Genomic DNA, 20,509 nt, shown 5'->3' on the forward strand with positions numbered 1-20,509 from the left:
AACTATTTTTTTTTTGTTTAATTCTCCTTTAAGGGGGTGTGGTAAGGGGTGTGACCTATGCCTACATACTTTTGCTACTAGTTGTCCCTTGTTCCCATCTCAAAAAGTTGGGAGGTATGAGTACCTTGTACTCCAACTTTGGACCTGGCCACGTCGGTTCCGATGTCGCAAACATATAGTCCGGCATCGGACTTGTTTAGGTTGTGGATGATGAGAGAGACGGTCTTCCCGGCCTGTATCTGTTGGTACTTGTCTCCATTTGGTAGGACCTGGTCATCCTTCTTCCACACTGGTGTGACATTGGGTTTGGAGGCTTCACATTTCAGCGTGATCGCTCCTCGCTCTTCACCCACTGCGTCGTCCAAGGATTTCATGAACACGGCCGGCTTTTCTACAGAGGAAACCAAACCACCAACAAAGCTCACTAATTGTATAGAGTTAGTATGCAGCCCTATAAAATATGTCACATTGTGCTTAAAGTGGGTGTAAAGGCTGAAGGTTAGTCACGCTTATGCATTCTATGCATGAAGGTAAAAAGCCTTCTGTGTGCTGCTCCTCCCATAGCCACCCCAATACTCACCTGAGCTTCCTCTCGATCCAACGAGAACCTCGGCTGTCCCGGGACTCCCTCTGACACAGCAGTCACAGCCAGTGAGCCAATAAAGAGAAAGGGACTGGGCTGAGCTTCAGCTCTATGTGTCTTATAGATGCATAGAGGGGGGCTCAGGAGCGAGCACTCACCAGTGCTCCCATAGCAAGCGGCTTGCTATTGGGGCCACTGATCAAGGGGGAGGAGTCAGGAGTGGCAGCAGGGGACCTGAGAAGGAGAGGATTGGGGCTGCTCTGTGCAAAACTATTACACAGAGCAGGTAAGTATGACATGTTTGTTATTTTTCTCTTTTTAAAGCCAAACTTTTAATACCACTTTAAACATTTTCAACACTGCAAATACAGAAAAACACCCCTTGATCCTGCCCGAAATCCACTGAGCTCCTAACTTCCTGCTGAAAACAGACAACGCTGTCTGTGGTGCACTGCAATCCAAAACAGTGTTTGTCAACCCTGCTCTGTTCTCCCATGCTGAACAACATGACCCATCCCCGTTATGGAAATGAGAAGGGAAGCCGGGGTTCTGTAGTCCAACAGGGTAAAACTGGGCAGGGCTGACAACATTGCTTGAGATTTCAGTGCAGCACAAGCGGCAGTGTCAACTCATTACAGGAATTTAGAAGCCCATTGGATTTCTGGCAGGATCGTTGCTTATTTTTCAGTTTTTTTTAGGAACTGAAGAGTGCAAAATCGGGTGCAGCTCTGCATGGTAGCCAATCAGCTTCCGACTATAGCTTGTTCAATTAAGCTTTGACAAAGAAAAACCTGGAAGCTGATTGGTTACTATGCAGAGCTGCACCAGATTTTGTGTTCCTATTTGGGAGATTTTCCCATACTTTCTGCCATGACAGGAAGTGATGGGAGATCATTCAATGGAGGCACAGACAAAATGATATTTTTAGTATAGCATGGAAAGGTTAGAACTTCTGAAAATGTTTTTATTGCTGTACAGGAGTCACAGAGATAGGAAATGATGGAAATCTCCCCAATGGAGTCCCAGACAGGAATAAAATACTGAGATACATTTTCCCGCTCTATCCAAACTAAAAATTTGTACTTTAGCGGATATTGGGGTAAATTTGCCATAATTGCCTTTTCATAAATTGTCCACCCACCTTTAACTTTTAGCTCCGCGTTGAGCGTGAGTTTTGCGGTCTTTAAAGTCACGGTGCCGGAGTCCTGGGGGGCCACCTGTTTTAGGGTCAGCGTGTGGCAGGCCCCGATTTTCTTAATGTCGTTGTAGTTGTTTGTGTACAGTAGGGTGTTATTCAGGAACCATTCCACTTCTTCATCATCATGGGAGAGCTCACAGGAGAAGGCCACGCTGCTCTCTTCTTCCACTTCCACGTTGACCAGTGGCTTCAGCACCTTCACGTCACGCGCTACAGTGGAGAGAAAGAGTGAAGACCAGTTCAGACCTTGGCATCCTGGTGTGTTGTGTTATTGCATTGAGTCATGAAGACAGCCCATTTAAATGAATGGCTGAGGAAATCGGAAAAAAAAAGCACTGGACCTCTAGGGTTATCTCACTGGTTTTGCTATCTTAAAGTATTGGTGTTGATGTAAATGATCTGGTTCCCGGGCAGGCAGCTTCTGCACCCCAGAGGATCTCCATGGTCTCCTTGGATTGCCATGTAATGTAACAAAAATTGATATTGAAGTGCCACACCACTGATAAAAGGTCCAAATACGACTTTATTCCAATAAAAGTCAGGGGGACAATCCAAAAAGTAGCCAATGCATTTCCAAGAGCACCCTTCTAGCCTAATGACATTGTTATCAATCAAGCCCTGATAAAGGGTGTGCTCCTGGACAACTGATACATGTTAAATACTTTTTTGGATTTTTCCCCTGATTTTTTTTTTGGTATAAAGTTGTATTTGGACCTCTTGGCAGTGGTGCGGCACTTAAATTTAAATTTTTGTTACATTTAGATCAGTAGTCTCCAAACTGTGGCAAAGGGGGTGGATGGGGCCCTTTGCTTATCTTTCTTTAGTCCATGGGGTGCAATTTCCCCCCCCCACTGACACCAACAATGTTGCATAATTTCTGCCACTGACACTAACAATGGGCTATTATTCCTCCCAATAGCACCAACGATGGGGCACTATTCCTCCCACTGACACTAACAATGGGTTATTATTCCTCCCAATAGCACCAACGATGGGGCACTATTCCTCCCACTGACACTAACAATGGGTTATTATTCCTCCTGACACCAACAATGGGGCACTATTCTTCCCACTGACACCAACATTGGGGTACAATTCCTCTCCCTAATACCAAAGATGGGGCCATGTTTACTCCTACTGACGCAAAGACATTTTCTTCTTCCACTAGAGTGGGAGAGTGGCCCCAATGCTGGTCCGGCCCCTCTAAAGTCTGAAGGACAGTAAGCTAGCTCTTGTTTGGAAAGTTTGGAGAGACCCCTGATTTGAATGAATGGGCTGGCAATGCATCAAATTGTTTAAAGGCACACCAAAACATCATCCAATAGAAAGTAGAGCATTACTGTGTGTTGTGGTACATTGTACTGTATGTATGGCAGAGCTGCTTTACCTAAGTACATTGGGGTGCCAGTCAAACTGGTATGAAATGCCACCACAGCCCATGTTATATGTGTTAAGCTAATGCACATACTAACGCAACACACTACAGAGGAAAATTGTCCTGTTCTTTTCATTTCTTTACTTGGTACCAACATAGTATATTTCCATTGCATGCACCTTTACTGTGCTATAAGCCACCAGAAATTAATTTTTTGATGCAATTTTAAATTTTAACATGTTTGCTCTTTGGTATTTTGACGATTGCATTTTGATATGTACTATGCTAAAAAATACCCTTTAGCCATACCTTGTACATGAAGTGTTGCTGAAGTTTCGGCGCTCCCAGCTTTGCAGGTGTACACTCCGGCATCTTCCGGGGTCACTCTTACAATTTTCAGCTCTGCCAGGTTCTTCTCCTGCCTTAGCTTGTACCTCTCCGATGGCTCAATGACTGTCTTCCCTCTGTACCATTCCACAAACTTTGGAGGAGGTTTAAATTCGCAGGACAAGACGCACGTGTGAGGCTCGCTGATGGTCTTGTCTTCAAGTTTTTGTGACACCTGCACAGGAATTTCTAGAACAAATGCAAAGTAATTGTATTAGGAGTCCTACTTGGTTGACTGGTTGACATAGTTACATAGTAGGTGAGGTTGAAAAAAGACACAAGTCCATCAAGTCCAACCTATGTGTGTGATTATGTGTCAGTATTACATTACATATCCCTGTATATTGCGGTCATTCAGGTGATTATCTAATAGTTTCTTGAAGCTATCAATGCTCCCCGCTGAGACCACCGCCTGTGGAAGGGAATTCCACATCCTTGCCGCTCTTACAGTAAAGAACCCTCTACGTAGTTTAATGTTAAACCTCTTTTCTTCTAATTGTAATGAGTGGCCACGAGTCTTATTAAACTCTCTTCTGCGAAAAAGTTTTATCCCTATTGTGGGGTCACCAGTACAGTATTTGTAAATTGAAATCATATCCCCTCTAAAGCGTCTCTTCTCCAGAGAGAATAAGTTCAGTGCTCGCAACCTTTCCTCATAACTAAGATCCTCCAGACCCTTTATTAGCTTTGTTGCCCTTCTTTGTACTCACTCCATTTCCAGTACGTCCCTCCTGAGGACTGGTGCCCAGAACTGGACAGCATACTCCAGGTGCGGGCGGACCAGAGTTTTGTAGAGCGGGAGAATTATCGTTTTATCTCTGCAGTTGATCCCCCTTTTAATGCATGCCAATATTCAGTTTGCTTTGTTAGCAGCAGCTTGGCATTGCATGCCATTGCTGAGCCTATCATCCACTAGGACCCCCAGGTCCTTTTCCATCCTAGATTCCCCCAGAGGTTCTCCCCCCAGTGTATAGATTGCATTCATATTTTTGCCACCCAAATGCATTATTTTACATTTTTCTACATTGAACCTCATTTGCCATGTAGTCGCCCATCCCATTAATTTGTTCAGGTCTTTTTGCAAGATTTCCACATCCTGCGGAGAAGTTATTGCCCTGCTTAGCTTAGTATCGTCTGCAAATACAGAGATTGAACTGTTTATCCCATCCTCCAGGTCGTTTATGAACAAATTAAATAGGATTGGTCCCAGCACAGAACCCTGGGGAACCCCACTACCCACCCCTGACCATTCTGAGTACTCCCCATTTATCACCACCCTCTGAACACGCCCTTGTAGCCAGTTTTCAATCCATGTACTCACCCTATGGTCCATGCCAACGCACCTTATTTTGTACAGTAAACGTTTATGGGGAACTGTGTCAAATGCTTTTGCAAAATCCAGATACACCACGTCTACGGGCCTTCCTTTATCTAGATGGCAACTCACCTCCTCATAGAAGGTTAATAGATTGGTTTGGCAAGAACGATTCTTCATGAATCCATGCTGATTACTGCTAATGATATCATTCTTATTACTAAAATCTTGTATATAGTCCCTTATCATCCCCTCCAAGAGTTTACATACTATTGATGTTAGGCTAACTGGTCTGTAATTCCCAGGGATGTTTTTTGGGCCCTTTTTAAATATTGGTGCTACATTGGCTATTCTCCAATCAGCTGGTACCATTCCAGTCAATAGACTGTCTGTAAAAATTAGGAACAACGGTCTGGCAATCACCTGACTGAGTTCCCTAAGTACCCTCGGATGCAAGCCATCTGGTCCCGGTGATTTATTAATGTTAAGTTTCTCAAGTCTAATTTTAATTCCGTCCTCTGTTAACCATGTAGGTGCTTCCTGTGTTGTGTCATGAGGATAAACACTGCAGTTTTGGTTACTGAAGCCCCCCGATTCACTCGTGAAGACTGAGGAGAAGAATAAATTCAATACCTTTGCCATCTCCCCATCCTTTGTAACCAGATGTCCTTCCTCATTCTTTATGGGGCCAATATGGTCTGTCCTCCCTTTTTTACTGTTTACATAGTTAAAGAATTTCTTGGGATTTTTTTTGCTCTCCTCCGCTATGTGTCTTTCATGTTCTATCTTAGCCAACCTAATTGCACCCTTACATTTCTTATTGCATTCTTTATAAATTCTAAATGCTGTGGATGATCCCTCAACCTTGTATTTTTTGAAGGCCTTCTCCTTTGCTTTTATATGCATTTTTACATTGGAGTTAAGCCATCCAGGATGTTTGTTCGCTCTTTTAAATTTATTACCCAATGGGATACATTGGCTAATGCCCTTATTTAATATGCTCTTAAAGCAAACCCATCTCTCCTCCGTATTCTTTGTTCCTAATATTTTATCCCAATTTATGCCTTTTAGCAAGGTTTGTAGTTTAGGGAAGTTGGCTCTTTTGAAATTCAGTGTCTTTGTGTTCCCTTCATGTCTCCTATTTGTGTGATTTATACTGAAACTAATTGACCTGTGATCGCTGTTACCTAAATTGCCCAGTATTTCCACATCTGTTATCAGGTCTGTATTGTTGGTAATCAGTAGATCTAGTAATGTTTTATTTCTAGTTGGTGCGTCTACCATCTGACCCATAAAATTGTCCTGCAAGACACTAAGGAACTGGCGAGCCTTAAATGAATGCGCGGTTCCCTCCGCCCAGTCTATGTCTGGATAATTAAAATCCCCCATTATGATAACACTTCCCATCCTTGCTGCTAATCCAATTTGTGATAGGAGATCCGTCTCCACTTCCTCCCTCAGGTTAGGGGGCCTATAGCATACTCCCAGTATTATTTTCCCCTTAGCTTCATCCCTTTGGAGCTCTACCCATAAAGATTCCACCTCCTCCCTAGCCCCCTCTGTGATGTCATCTCTCACATTCACTTGTACATTATTCTTGATATATAGGCATACCCCTCCCCCTTTTTTACCCTCTCTGTCCTTGCGGTATAGGGTATACCCTTGAATGTTTGCCAGCCAATCATGAGAGCTGTTGAACCAGGTCTCTGAAATTCCCACAAAATCCAAATCCTCCTTGTACAACAGTATCTCTAGTTCACCCATCTTGTCCGCCAGGCTCCTGGCATTGGTGAACATGCCACATAGTTTAGACCGGTCGCATATTGTCCTCGTATTGGGTGTTTCAAGATTGCAACTTGGACTTGCTACTATACTCACCTTGTGTTTTTGTGCTTTGGTTAACCTACCACTAATGCCCCCAATACTACCCTCTGGAATATCTTCCGCGCTGGCTATCACTGTCTCTGGACCCTTCCCCCCATCGCCTAGTTTAAAAACCCCTCTAACTTTTTGCCCATCTTCATTCCCAGCAGATCTGCACCCTCCTCATTTAGGTGCAGTCCGTCCCTTCTATAGTACCGGTTACCGACTGAGAAGTCGGCCCAGTCCTCCAGGAACCCAAACCCCTCCTTACTACACCAGCTCTTCAGCCACTTGTTTACTTCCCTAATCTCCCTCTGCCTCTCTGGTGTGGCTCGATGTACCGGTAGTATTCCTGAGAACACTACCTTGGAGGTCCTTTTCCTCAATTTAGCTCCTAAGTCCCTAAAATCGTTCTTTAGGACACTCCATCTGCCTCTGACTTTGTCATTGGTGCCAACGTGCACCATGACAGCCGGGTCTTCCCCAGCCCCTCCCAGTAATCTGTCCACAAGATCCGTGATGTGCCGAACCCGAGCGCCCGGTAGACAACATACTGTTCGGCGCTTCAGGTCTTGGTTACAGATTGCCCTCTCTGTCCTTCTAAGAATTGAGTCCCCTACCACCAGAATCTGTCTTTCCTTTCCCTTTGCTGCCCCCCCACTCTCACTGGAGGAGTTCTTCCCCTGGCAGCTAGGAGAGTCCCTCATCTCCAGCAGTGCTGGTCCCTGACTGGTTACACCAATGTCACTCAATGGAGCGTACTTATTGGGATGCTCCAGTCCTGGATCGGCCTCCTTGGCACTTCCCCCTCTACCCCTCCTGACTGTCACCCATCTACTCTTTGCTAGTGCCTGCACCTCTTTGTCTCCACCCGCCTCTGTGCTGGCCCCTGCCGGCACCTGCCGTGTACGTTCCTGGCTCACCTTTAGTATGGAGGGACTTCTCAGTGCTGACAGTTGCTTCCCCAGATTCAGAACCTGGGCTTCCAGGGAAACAATGTGCTTACATTTTGCACAGCAGTATTCGCCCTCGATCGGATGATCAAGGAACGCATACATGCGGCAAGATGTACAAAGAGTCGCCTCTCCACACCCGCCGGGCATCGTACCTATTAAATTTGGTGAGGATTTGGGGATTTTACCCTGTCCCAATTACCTAACAACTAGCTTCCTGGCACTAATACTCAAGACAATACACAGGTACACGACAAGACAATACACAGGTACACAATACACAAGTACTAACGATCCACACACACTACTCAGACAACACTCAGATACTCACACTACACAGGTACTATGACCCCTGTTATAACCTCCTGTTTTAAACTCTTGTTTTTAACTCCCACTTAATCCAGCTCCACTTACACCAAGCTCCACAGCTTCAAACTGAGCACGCTCAGACTGAGTCACCAAGCTCCACAGCTTCAAACTGAGCACATAGAAAATGACTAGCAGAACAAAGTGTGGAAGGGCGTCTACAGGTTCATTCAATGTTTAGATCTAAGAATCAATGATGTTAGGAGTTTGTGCTGCCAAGAGCTCAGAGAGTCAATACTTTCCTCACCAATATTTCAAACCCCAAGGTAAGTTTGGTCTTAAAAGTGAACCTGACACAACATAAAAAGTTTTTAAGGTGAACATAGTGAACTGCAGGGGTCTCCAAACATTCTAAACAAGGGGCCAGTTTACTGTCCTTCAAACTTTAAGGGGGGGGGGGTCCGACTGTGGCCAGTGGGAGTAGAAAATGTCCTGGTGTCAGTGGAAGTAAACAGTGTCCCCTCTTTGGTATTAGGGGAGGAATAGAACACCACTATTAGTGTCAGTGGGAGGACTAGTGCCTCGTCATTGGTATTAGGGGGAGGAATAGTGCTCCATCATTGGTGTTAATGGGTGGAATAGTGCCCTATCATTGGTTTCAACAGGAGAAATAGTGCCCCATCGATGGTGTCAATGGGAAGAATAGTGCCCTATCATTGGTGTCAGCGGAAGGAATAGTGCCCCATCATTGGTGTCAATGGAAGTAATAGCACCCTATTGTTGGTGTCAACGGGAGGAATAGTGCTCTATCATTAGTGTCAGTGAGAGGAATAGTGCCCCATCATTGGTATCAGTGGGAGGAATAGTGCCCCATCATTGGTATCAGTGGGAGGAATAATATCCCATCATTGGTGTCAGTGGGAGGAATAATGCCCCATCATTGGTGTCAGTGGGAGGAATAGTGCCCCATCATTGGTGTCAGTGGGAGGAATAATGCCCCATCATTGGTGTCAGTGGGAGGAATAGTGCCCCATCATTGGTGTCAGTGGGAGGAATAAAGCCCCATCATTGGTGTCAGTGGGAGGAATAGTGCCCCATCATTGGTGCCAGTAGAGAGAATAATGTCCCATGAGCTGGATAAAATCAAGCAAATGGCTGCATCCGGTACCCGGGCCACAGTTTGGAGACCACTGCTATATAGCCGTAATTTGCGGTAACCAATAAAAGCTTTTGGGTCATCCCATTCCAAAACCATGACCATTATGATGGAGTCGGCCCCCATTGTAGCTATACCATGTTCCTCTCTTTTAGGAAGACTTTCCACAAAATTTTGGAGTGAGTCTGTGGGAATTTGGGACCATTTGTGAGGTCAGGTACTGATGTTGGATGACCTGGCTCACAATCTAATTCATCTCAAAGGTGATGATCAGTTGGGTTGAGATCAGGGCTCTGTGCAGGAGACTTTTGTTCCTCCACACCATTCTAGTTAAACCATGACTTTATAGAACTGGCTTTGCACACAGGGGCACAGTCATGCTGGAAAGGGTTCTTCACTAAACTGTTACCACAAGTCTGGAGGAGCTCAATTCTCTGAAATGTCTTTGCTCACCACTGGCCTTCAATTATTACCAAAGCAATTCAAAAGGGCTGAGGTCAGGGCTCTGTGCAGGTCACTGGAGTTGTATGTTCCCCAAGATAGCAACATTTCAGCACGGTTGTTTTCTTGGAGTGTATGTGGTGGTCACAAAGGTTTGACCATATAGTGCCGTTTTGGGCTGGGGTCAAAGTTCCACCTAATTGATTTCAGTATGTAGATCTGCACAAAATACTGAGATCAAATTACCTTTCACCACCAAATTTGCAGTGGATTTGGATTTTCCAATATGGAACTGAACCGCTCCAGTCATCTCTGGAGACGTTTTCCATAAGATGAGACGATGGATGGTACCCTCTTGCTCAATCGTTATGCCTTTTCCATCTTTCAGGACTTCACCACCTAGAATCCATTTTGCGGGCTTGACGGACACAATAGACGTCACGCATTCAAAGGCGGCCTTTTCAGGCTGCGTCACCTCCACGTCACTGAGTTCGTTGATGATGTTGATAGATTGTTCTTTAAAAGATAAGAAGCAAAAGTTTTTCCTAATCATACTAGTCAAATTGAGAATCACTAACCCTTACAATACACTCAGGTAACACAGAGCCAACCCATCCAAGCTTTCTGTTGTTCTTCCCAGGATGAATGTAGTAGCCACCTCATTGCTTAAATGTTCCCCGGCACCCACTGTAAAGCCATTACTCTAATCTGGTGTGAATCCTATGCTGTCTCTCACTAGGAGAGTGACTGTAAGAGCCCTTTCACACTGGGGCCGCTCTGCGACAGCGGTAAGGCGCCACTAGTTTTAGCGGCGCTTTACCGTCATTTTAGTGGCTCTTTTCGGCCAAAGATGCTGCTTGCAGGACTTTTTTTCCGTCCTGCAAGCGCCACTGTAAGAAAAAAAGGAAAAGAAAGGAAATCTCCTGCTGTCACAGAGCTGTCTAATCCTGCACTACACTTTTGCAAAAGAGGGACAGAGCTGTCTGCCAGAAACACTGTGTGATTGCCTGCAGCAGCTCTTAAAGCAACACTACCCCAAGCGCTCCAACATAATGTTTTGGGCCACAACGAGCTGGCAAGCAGAAGGACTAGAGGTGTATACTACTGAATGCTGATTGTTACTGTCGTATATACCTATAGATCTCACCCCTTTGCTAGGGTTACCCAGTGCAGGCCTCAGAAGAAGTTGTGCTTTATGACAATTACTGTTTTTGCAGCATATTTTGATTGTTGTTTAAGTGTTGCAGTACATTTTCCTGTTGATGGATCGTTGCAGTATATTATTCAATAGTTGTGATATACCTCTTACTGTTAACCAGTGTAGAATAATTTCCCTTCTGTTGATCCATTACACTATTTTTATTTTTTTTTGTCTACCCTTTTGCAATATTCTATTTGCTATTATTTAGCTAGTTGCTGTGTCATTCCTGGTGTCTATGCACCTCAGGTGCCACCCAACCAGGTGTGTCAGAGTGTTTGGCGCTGTTCACAGAGTTGTGGGCACAGGAACAGGAGGACCCAACACACCACCGATTCCTTAGGGGATAAGCGCTACATATAGAAAACCTTTTTCTTTTCCATTTTGGATAGAGTAGGGAAGGCGTAAAACCCTTTAATAGGGTATTTTTTCTGATTGTGTCCTGTTAAGGAGATTTCCTTTATTTCCTGTCTTGGAGATGCAACAGAAAGTGAAAGGAAATTCCCCAAAATGAGGGAAATTCCCAACTTGGACAATTTCCCCTCACTTCTCGCTTTTCTGTCCCGGTGGTCACCAGGAAAAATAGAGGGGTGAATTGCTCCAACATGGACATAGATGGCAATTAAAAAAACTTGGCGAGGGTGTCTAACCCGTCCACAAAACTAAAAATAAAGCTTTGCCTTTACATACAAAATGTAAAACATTTCCTAATATAAACAAAGAATATATAAAAATAGAGGAAAAGATTGTTCAAGGATGACTCACCGGTATTGATAACTTCAAAATCCAAATCTTAAAATCTAAATATTTTCATTACAACGCCAGTTAAAATATCGTAAGTAATCAAGAATATCCAAATCTTAAAGGTAAAATATATAATATGTAGCTTTCGATGCTTGTTAAGTCAACGCGTTTCACGGATACACCACTTCTTCTTGTGGTGAGCAGGCACCAAAGGGTCTGTGCCAGAGGTGGTGGAACTGAGTTCCACCAAGTTCCACCTGAAAAAAAGCCCTGCCGATAGGTCCCCCTTGAACACGGTTTTCCTCTATGTTTGGATATTCTTTGTTTATATTAAGAAACATTTTACCTTTTGTTTAGATATTTTGTTGGGTTGATGACTTTCTGGGATATTGTTGATCTGGTAAAAGCATACTCCCCACATAATTCGATTGCTTCTATAAAACGTTTCTTAAAGCAATCTGGAAGCAGAATAATGCCTGACTACTAATTATTTCTTTTGTCTCTTTCCTCAGAGAACACAATGTCCTCTGCTTTCAACGCACAAACTGAAGACATAATTTAGGGTCTATAAAGGCTTCTGGGAGGCCTGCTATATGACATATCCCCCAGGCTCACTGACCAACCAGAGCAGTTTTTTCAAGCAGGTTACCTTCAATCAGCAACTGGGCGGAGGTCTTATCATCCCCAGCGTCGCAGGTGTAAGTGTCCTCATCCTGGAACTCCACCTCATTGATAATGAGTTTCCGGTACACCCCTTGGCTGACAATCTCATATCGATTTCCCGGCTGCAGCTGTTTGTCCTTCTTGAACCACCTGACCTCGGCGTTGGCACGAGACACTTGGCACTCGAGGAATGCCCTGTGCTTCTCTATGGCAATCTTATCCCGCAGGGGTTTGGTGATTTTGACAGGAAGTTCTGCAATCATAAATGGAAATTTTTGAAGAAACATTTTAAGGAGCAAGAAGAACAAGTGAGATCCATATGTCCTACAGCTGATGTGGTCTAGACTGGTATGCTATGTTAATGCCCTTCAAAAAGAAGAAAACGGCACCCGGTCTTCTAATCTTCTATATATCCTTTATTTCTTCTCCGGTTTATATACAAGGCATAGTAGGGGCGTTAATATGTTAATATGTTTCAACCGATGCGGCCTTACTAAGACCACATCATCCGAAACATGTTAGCACCTCTACTATGCCTTGTATGTAAACCAGAGAAGATATAAAAGACATATAAAGGATTATAAACCAGGTGCCATTATTTTCTTTTTCTTTGGATGATTGAGAGTCTGACAGGAGCTAGGACAAGCACCAGTATCTACTTCTGATGAAACATGGTACAGTATATGGAGTGAGAAGGTAGAGCACTTTTTGTTACTGTTGCGTTAATGCCCTTTAATTCATGTACAAGTATACGAGCAGCTCCCTGATTTATGGCTATGGCAATATTTTTCAGTTTTTGATAACTTTAAATACTGGAAACATCAATCTCACTTTAGCAGAATTGAAGGGGTTAATAGTGTTTCAGTCAGTTTTGTGATCCCTTCATTTAAATGCTAATGAAGTTGTCCTAGTAAAACAGCAAATTTAAATAAAGGAGATGAATGTTCGGAAGTCACTAACACCACACCAAATTTAAGAAATAAGCAGATAAGAAAAAAATAGTTTTTTTTGTGGTGCAATATACAACAGACAGCGATTTTATAAAAATTACTTCGTTTTATTGATACAAAGATATAACAACAGCAGTAAAAGAACGTTTTTACATGTATTTCGGCAGTTAATCCAGTTTTACTCAACATGTTTCGATATAAAAATAGCTTCTTCAGGAGATACCGTATTTATCGGCGTATAACACACACTTTTTCCCCCTTAAAATCAGGGGAAAATCGTGGGTGCGTGCTATACGCTGAACTGCTGCCTCGGAGGGGAAGGAGGGAACGAGCGCCGCCGAAATAGACAGAGCCAAGTGTACTGTGTATTAGGCTCGGCTCGGCTCCGCTCGCAGTCACACCCAGTCCCACTTCCTAGAATTTACGTCTAGCCCTTGGATCGGTGTTGTGTCCATCATAGGAGCAGGGCCAAGATTGCTAAACTGTATGATCGTCTGCTCCGAGAGGAGACAGTGATTATTGCTAGCTGCTAGCGATAATCGCAAGAGAATCTGGCAGGCTGGTTGTATCTAAGTTGATCGATCAACTTGGTACATTCAGCCTGCCCATTAGCGGTTCGAATCTCAGCCAGTTTAGCAGGAACCGAGCCGTTCATTAGTATTTGAACTGTGTATGGCCAGCCTAAGGTCAGTGAGGGTCGAAAATGTTCTGGCGTCCAGTTGAAGCAAACAATGCCCTATATTTGGTGTCAGTGGGAGGAATAGTGCCCCATTGTTGGTGTCAGCTGGAAGAATAGTGCCCTATCATTGGTGCCAATGGAAGGAATTCTGCCCCATTATTGATGTCTGTGGGAGGAATTGTGCCCTTTCGTTGGTGTCAATGGGAGGAATAGTGCCACATTCTTGATGCCTGTGAAAGGTCCCATTGTTGGTATTAGTGGAAGGAATTGTGCCCCATCAAACATATGCCCCATCGATGGTGTCAATGGAAGGAGCACTGCCACACTGTTGGTGTCAGTGGGAGGAAATCTGCCAGATCGTTGGGTGTCAGTGGGAGGAATTATGCCCCATTGTGGGTGTCAGTGGATGGAATAGTGCCCCAATGGTCGGATAAAGGCAAGCAAAGGGCCACATCGGGCCACCGGGCCACAGTTTGGAGACTGCTGGTTTCGATAAATATTACCTTGTAGATAGTTAGAAGGGTGTACACAGTTTTGGTATAACTGCTGAGACTATTTTCTTCCAAAGATATTACCCTATGTAACTTTCTGTAATTAGCATATTAAAAATCTTTACTCCAGTAAAGAACTCTACTTTTACACCTTTTGTGTGTGTTAATTCTTGCTTTTTTGAGTTTTAGCTGCTTGCCTAGAGATCAGCTAAGATTGGCTTTGGCTATAAGACTTCCAAACAATTCTGTCCTCACCTTTAATAAGCAGATTAGCACGAGATTCTGCATTTTCTGCCACAAATTTAATCTCTCCAGCATCCTCAGACTGAACGCTTTTGAAGTTCAAAGAATACGTCCTTCCTGGAATCAAAAGCATCTTTATCAGAATAAGAAGCAAATGAAACTGTGACAACAAAACAGATTATCATATAAAGAGAGGGAAGGTTGTGTGTAGAATACTTATCATATTTACTGCATTTTGTCAGGAACAAAAGTGGATCTTGCGCCTCGGTGCGTGGAGTTTTACCTTCATTTATACATTGTATCGCTTTTTGGCAGTATGGTGTAAAATACCAATAAATGCCACCAAGATTTGATATACTTGCACTTAGATTTTTTTTGTTCAGTTTTTAAAAAAAAAATGTAGGCTAATTATTTGTAAAAAAAATATATATTTTCACAAGCATTCATTACAAGGTAAACTCATAATGTATAGCTTGAAAAGCATGCACAGGGAATAGCTGCATGCTTGTTGGCAGCCTCTGTAAACTGACTTTTGGAGACAGGTCCCACCCTCAGCTAGCAGAAAAGGGGTAATGTCAACTGATATGCATACCTTATTATAGCACAGGAGAAAAAAGGATATGAAAGAAAAGAATAGCAGAAAGAAAAAGAAGGCAACAATAAAAAATAAAAAGAAGGAAAGGTCAAGAATGGAAAGAAGAGGCCAGGAAAGAGAAAGAGGGAAGGGGAAAGGGAACGGGAAATGGAAAGGGAACGGGAAAGGTAAGAATGATAAACAGAGGAAAGAAAGAGAGGAACGAAAGAGAAAGAGCAAGAGAGGAGAGAAAGAGAAAGAGAGGAAAGAGAAAGCGAGGAAAGAGAAATAGAGAGAAAGAGAAAGAGAAAAAGAGAGAGAAAGAGAAAGAAAAAAAGAGGAAAAAGAAAGAGAAAAAGGAGAGGAAAAGGCTAAGGAAAGGAAAATGATAGGGAAAGGAAAATAAATTCAAAGAAAAGAGGGCTTAGTAGAGAAAAGAAAAAGCAAAAAAAAAGGTAAGGAACTTAAAAAAAGGAATTGAAGAAAATGAAAAGAAGAGAAAGGCAATGAAAAGGGAAAGGATAAAGCAAAGGAAAAAAGAGATGGTTTTAGGATAGGAAAGAAGATGGAAAGGAAAAAAATGAAAGGAAAGGTCATTAAAAGTGGAATAAAAGCTAGGTAAAGGGCAGGAAAAAGAAAGTAAAGAAATAAAGAAAGTAAAGAAATGTATTCAGGGAAACCTATCCCACACCCACCTAACAACTGTCCCCGAGCCACCCCCATCAAATCATTCTCTGCAGCTATTACCTTTTGTACCATCACCCCCTCCCTTAGAATGTAAGCTCTACGAGCCGGGCCCTCCTGTACCTTTTGTATTGAACTGTACTGTAATTGTGTTGTCCCCCCTATACAATGTAAAGCGCTGCGTAAACTGTTGGTGCTATATCAATTGTGAATAATAATAATAATAATAATAAAGAAATAAAAATAAAAAGTAGAAGACAGAAAATAAGGTGAGAACAAAGCAAAGAAGATGAGAGGAAGAAAAGGGACAGAAACTAGGGAAGGGAAAAGGAAAATTGTATCGCTTATTGGCAGTATGGTGTAATATACCGATAAATGCCACCAAGATTTGATATACTTGCACTTAGATTTTTTTGTTCAGTTTTGTTTAATTTTTTTGTAGGCTATTACTATTTGTAAAAAATGTATTTTCACAAGCATTCATTACATGGTACGCTCATAATGTATAGCTTGCAGAGTATGCATAGGGAATAGCTGCATGCTTGTTGGTAGCCTCCATAAACTGACTAATGAAGACAATTTCCACCCTCACCTAGCAGATAAGGGGTAATGTCATTTGGCTGTGTATGTAATTTGATCTCCTGATATGCAGACCTGATATGTGCTGATCTCCTGATAGCACGGGAGAAGAAAGGATATGGTAGAAAAGGTAAATAACAGAAAGAAAAAGAAGGTAACAATAAAAAATAAAAAAGGAAGGAAATGTCAAGAATGGAAAAGAGAGGTCGAGAAAGAGAGGAAAAAGAGAGAGGGAGAGGAAAGAGAGGAAAGGAAAAGGGAAGGGGAAAGGGAAAGAAGGAAAAAGAGATGGAAGAGAAAGAGAGGAAAGAGAGGAAAGGAAACGGGAAGGGGAAAGGGAAAGGGAAAGAAGGAAAAAGAGAGGGAAGAGAGAGAGAGAAAAAGGAAAGAGAGCAAAGAAAAGGGAAGGGTAAAGGGAAAGAAGGAAAAAGAAAGAGATGAAAGAGAAGGAAAGGAAATGAAAAGAGAGGAAAGAAAAAACAAAGGGAAACAGGGAAAAGAAAGGGGGAAAAGGAAGGGGAAAGGCTAAGGAGAGGGAAAGGATAAGGGAAGGAAAATGAAAGGGAAAGGCTAAAGAAAGGAAAATAAATTCAAAGGAAAGAGGGCTTAGTAGAGAAAGGAAAAGCATAGTTGCATAGTTAGTCAGGTTGAAAAAAGACACAAGTCCATCCAGTTCAACCAAAAATAAAAAATACAAACTCATATACATAATCCTTTACCCACAGTTGATCCAGAGGAAGGCGAAAAACCCCAGCAAAGCATGAACCAATTTGCTTTAGCAGGGGAAAAATTTCCTTCCTGACCCCCAAGAGGCAATCGGATTTTTCCTGGATCAACTTTACCTATAAATGTCAGTACCTAGTTATATTATGTACATTTAGGAAAGAATCCAGGCCTCTGGAGGGAATCTATTCCACATTTTCACAGCTCTTACTGTGAAGAAACCTTTCTGTATTTGGAGATGAAATCTTTTTTCCTCTAGATGTAAGGAGTGCCCCCTTGTCCTCTGTGATGACCTTAAAGTGAATAACTCAACACCAAGTTTACTATATGGACCCCTTATATATTTGTACATGTTGATCATATCCCTCCTTAAGCAAAAGGGAAGGAATTTATAAGAAAAGGGGAAGTGAAGGAAAAGAAAAGAAAGAAAAGGTAACAAATAGAGGAAGGAAAGGATAAAGGAAGAGAAAACATAATTAAAAGAGATGATTTTAGGATAGGAAAAGTCATTAAAGGGGAAGAAAAGGTAAGTGAAGGGCAGGAAAGAGAAAGTGATGGAAATAAAAGGAGAGGATAGGAAATAAAGTGAGAATAAAGAAAAGGAAAGGGGAAGAAAAGGAAAGGAAACAAAGGAAGAGGAAAGAAAGGGAAAGGAACGGAAAATGAGAGGAGAGGAGATGAAAGAAAAAGGAAAGGGTAATAAAAGCTAAGGAAAGAAAAATGAAGAAGGAAAGAGAACCAAGTAGAGGAAAGGAAAGCAGAAAAAAGCAAAAGGAGGAATTTAAAAGAAACAGGGAAGTGAAGGAAATAAAAAAGAAGTGAAAGGCAATGAAAAGGGGATGGGAAGAATAACGGAAAGGAGAAAAAGAAAAAGGGATGATTTTAGAAGCGATAAAGGAAGGAAAATGGAAAGGAAAGAAAATAAAGGTCATAAAAGGGGAAGAAAAGGTAGATGAAGGGCAGGTAAAATAAATTAAAGGAGTTGTAAAGGCAGAATGCATTCTATGCATTAAGATAAAAAACCTTTTGTGTGTAGCAGCCGTTCTTAGTCCCCCTAATTACTTACCTGAGCCCATCTCTATCCAGATGTCCACGAATGTCTAAGCCAGGGGTCTCAAACTGGCGGCCCTCCAGCTGTTGCAAAACTACAAGTCCCATGAGGCATTGCAATGCTGACAATTACAAGCATGACTCCCAAAGGCAGAGGCATGATGGGACTTGTAGTTTTGCAACAGCTGGAGGGCCGCCAGTTTGAGACCCCTGGTCTAAGCTGTCCGGGACACTCTTCCTGATTGGCGGAGACACGACAGTGCTGCCATTAGCTCCAATCAAAGTCAGTCAGTCAGCCAATCAGGGGAGAGAGGGGGCCGGCCGGGCGGGGCTACATGTCTGAATGGATACACGGAGCTGTGACTCGGCTCCAGTGCCCCCATTGAAAGCTGCTGACTGTGGGGGCACTTGATAGGAGGGAGGGGCCAGGAGCAGCATAGAGGGACCCCGAGAAGAGGAGGATCCGGGCTGCTCTGTGCAAAACCAACTGCATAGAGGATGTAAATATAACATGTTTGTTATTTAAAAAAAAAAAAATAGGCTTTACAATCATTTCAAGATAAAAGGAGAGGATAGGAAATAAGGTGAGTGTTCAGGTAAGGGGGATGAGAGGACGAAAAAGGAAGGAAACTAAGGGAAGGGAAAAATAAAGAAACTAAGGAAAGGGAAAAGAAGAGCTAAGTAGAGGAAAGGAAAGAGAAAAGGCAAAAGGGGAGGAATTTAATAGTAAAAGGAAGAGAAGGAAATCAAAAGGAAGGAATAGCAGTGAAAATGGAAAGGAAGGGAAATTGAAGGGCAGGAGAAGGAAAGTAAATAAATTAAAATAAAAGGATAGGATAGGAAATAAAGTGAGTGTAAAGTAAAGGGGATAAGAGAAAGAAAGGGGAAAGCAAATCAGGAAAGTAAAAGATTTTCGGAACTCTACTAGTCAAAAGATAAAGGTTTCATCATTGAGTAACTCCATTTTCGTTTCGGATGAAATGTGAAAAGATAAAAAACTCTTTCAAATGTTGGGATTTCTTTTCCCCCTCTGGCCAAACTAAAAAAAAGCAACAGGTTTATCTTTAGAGCTATGTTGAGTGGCCAGTACTCAGTAATGTTCTTTTTTTTAAAGTAATGTCGGCCACAGAATTACCCTACAACCTGGTACAAGGGGCTGAATGCTAGAATTTTCCATAACATAAACACCATTGAATAATCCAGTAAATTTACAAGAAAATGATTACTTCTCCCCATTCCCAGGAGACAGGTGCTCTTTAAACATATACCAACACCTTGCACACTCACCTTCCTGACGCATCTTAGCATTCTCTCCTGCCCTCAGCTTGACGCCATTTTTGTACCACTGAGTCTGGACGTCATCGTGAGAGATCTGACAGAGGAACGAGGCTGATCCCTTCTCCTCCACCTCCACATCCACTAATGGCTTAATGAAATGGATTTCCCGTGCTATGGTTCAGATGAGGAAGCATGATGATGGATGAATGAATGAATAAATGATACAAAGCAATCCACATGGCAACAACAACTTGGAAACATTATAGGTTTCAAACAAGATAAAGTTTAGTTTGAAGTAAAGCTGGGCTAATTCAAACTAAGGGTATGGTGGAAAACTACATAAGGAGAAATTACTTTCTGTGAAAACCCCCAATGCCAAAACTGACATAAGAGCTAGAGATACATATAGCTGAAACTGGACCTGGTGCCACCATTCCAATTGACTATGCCCCTGTGTACAAAGCCATCTCCATAAAGACATGGTTTGACCAGTTCGGTGTGGAGGAACTTAAGTGGCCCTCACAGAGCCCTGACCTTAACTCTACTGAACACCTTTGGGATGAATTGGTACCTTACAGGACAGGTCTCTCATTCAACATCAATACTTGACCTAAACCCAACTGAAACCCTTTGGGATGAACAAATCACAGATTGTGAGCGAGGTTTTTTCTTCCAACATCAATACCCGACCTCATAAATGGGCCCAAATGCCCACAGACTCACACCAAAATTTAGTTGAAGGTCTTCTCAGAAGAGCAGATGATCGTAAAGCTACAAAGAGGACCGACTATCATAAGGCCTTGTTTTTTTTTAATTGGATGTCACATGGGAATGGGACATCCCATTTTTGGAATAGGGTGTGATGGTCAGGCTTCCACAAAATATAACTATATAGTGTACTTGTGAACACCACAAGCCAAGGTACCAGCACTTTCCTGTGCTCACCTTAAAAACATTTTATGCTGGGTCAGGTTCACATTTAAGACCAAACTTACCATGGTTTGACCAGTTTGGTGTAGGACACTTAAGTTCCTACAAACCAAACTGGTTAAACTATGTTTTTATGGAGCTGGCTG

The 20,509-nt window shown here is 42.6% G+C and overlaps 1 protein-coding gene across 12 annotated transcripts in view; it reads right to left on the reverse strand.

The window, feature by feature from the left end:
* OBSCN (obscurin, cytoskeletal calmodulin and titin-interacting RhoGEF) overlaps positions 1 to 20,509 on the reverse strand; it is a 407,958-nt gene that overhangs the window by 248,146 nt on the left and 139,303 nt on the right. For 11 of the 12 annotated variants that reach the window (XM_073629462.1, XM_073629460.1, XM_073629463.1 and 8 more), the window contains exons 28-34: positions 19,443 to 19,604; positions 14,558 to 14,662; positions 12,169 to 12,435; positions 9,824 to 10,093; positions 3,466 to 3,732; positions 1,725 to 1,991; positions 125 to 391 (exon numbers count right to left, since the gene is read on the reverse strand). In XM_073629462.1, coding sequence (XP_073485563.1) covers positions 125 to 391; positions 1,725 to 1,991; positions 3,466 to 3,732; positions 9,824 to 10,093; positions 12,169 to 12,435; positions 14,558 to 14,662; positions 19,443 to 19,604 — 1,605 coding nt within the window. The remainder of the gene's footprint in view (positions 1 to 124; positions 392 to 1,724; positions 1,992 to 3,465; positions 3,733 to 9,823; positions 10,094 to 12,168; positions 12,436 to 14,557; positions 14,663 to 19,442; positions 19,605 to 20,509) is intronic. The other variant, XM_073629454.1, reaches the window with a different exon arrangement.

This window comes from Aquarana catesbeiana, linkage group LG05, assembly GCF_042186555.1.
Source record: "Aquarana catesbeiana isolate 2022-GZ linkage group LG05, ASM4218655v1, whole genome shotgun sequence".
Taxonomy (NCBI): Eukaryota; Metazoa; Chordata; class Amphibia; order Anura; family Ranidae; genus Aquarana; species Aquarana catesbeiana.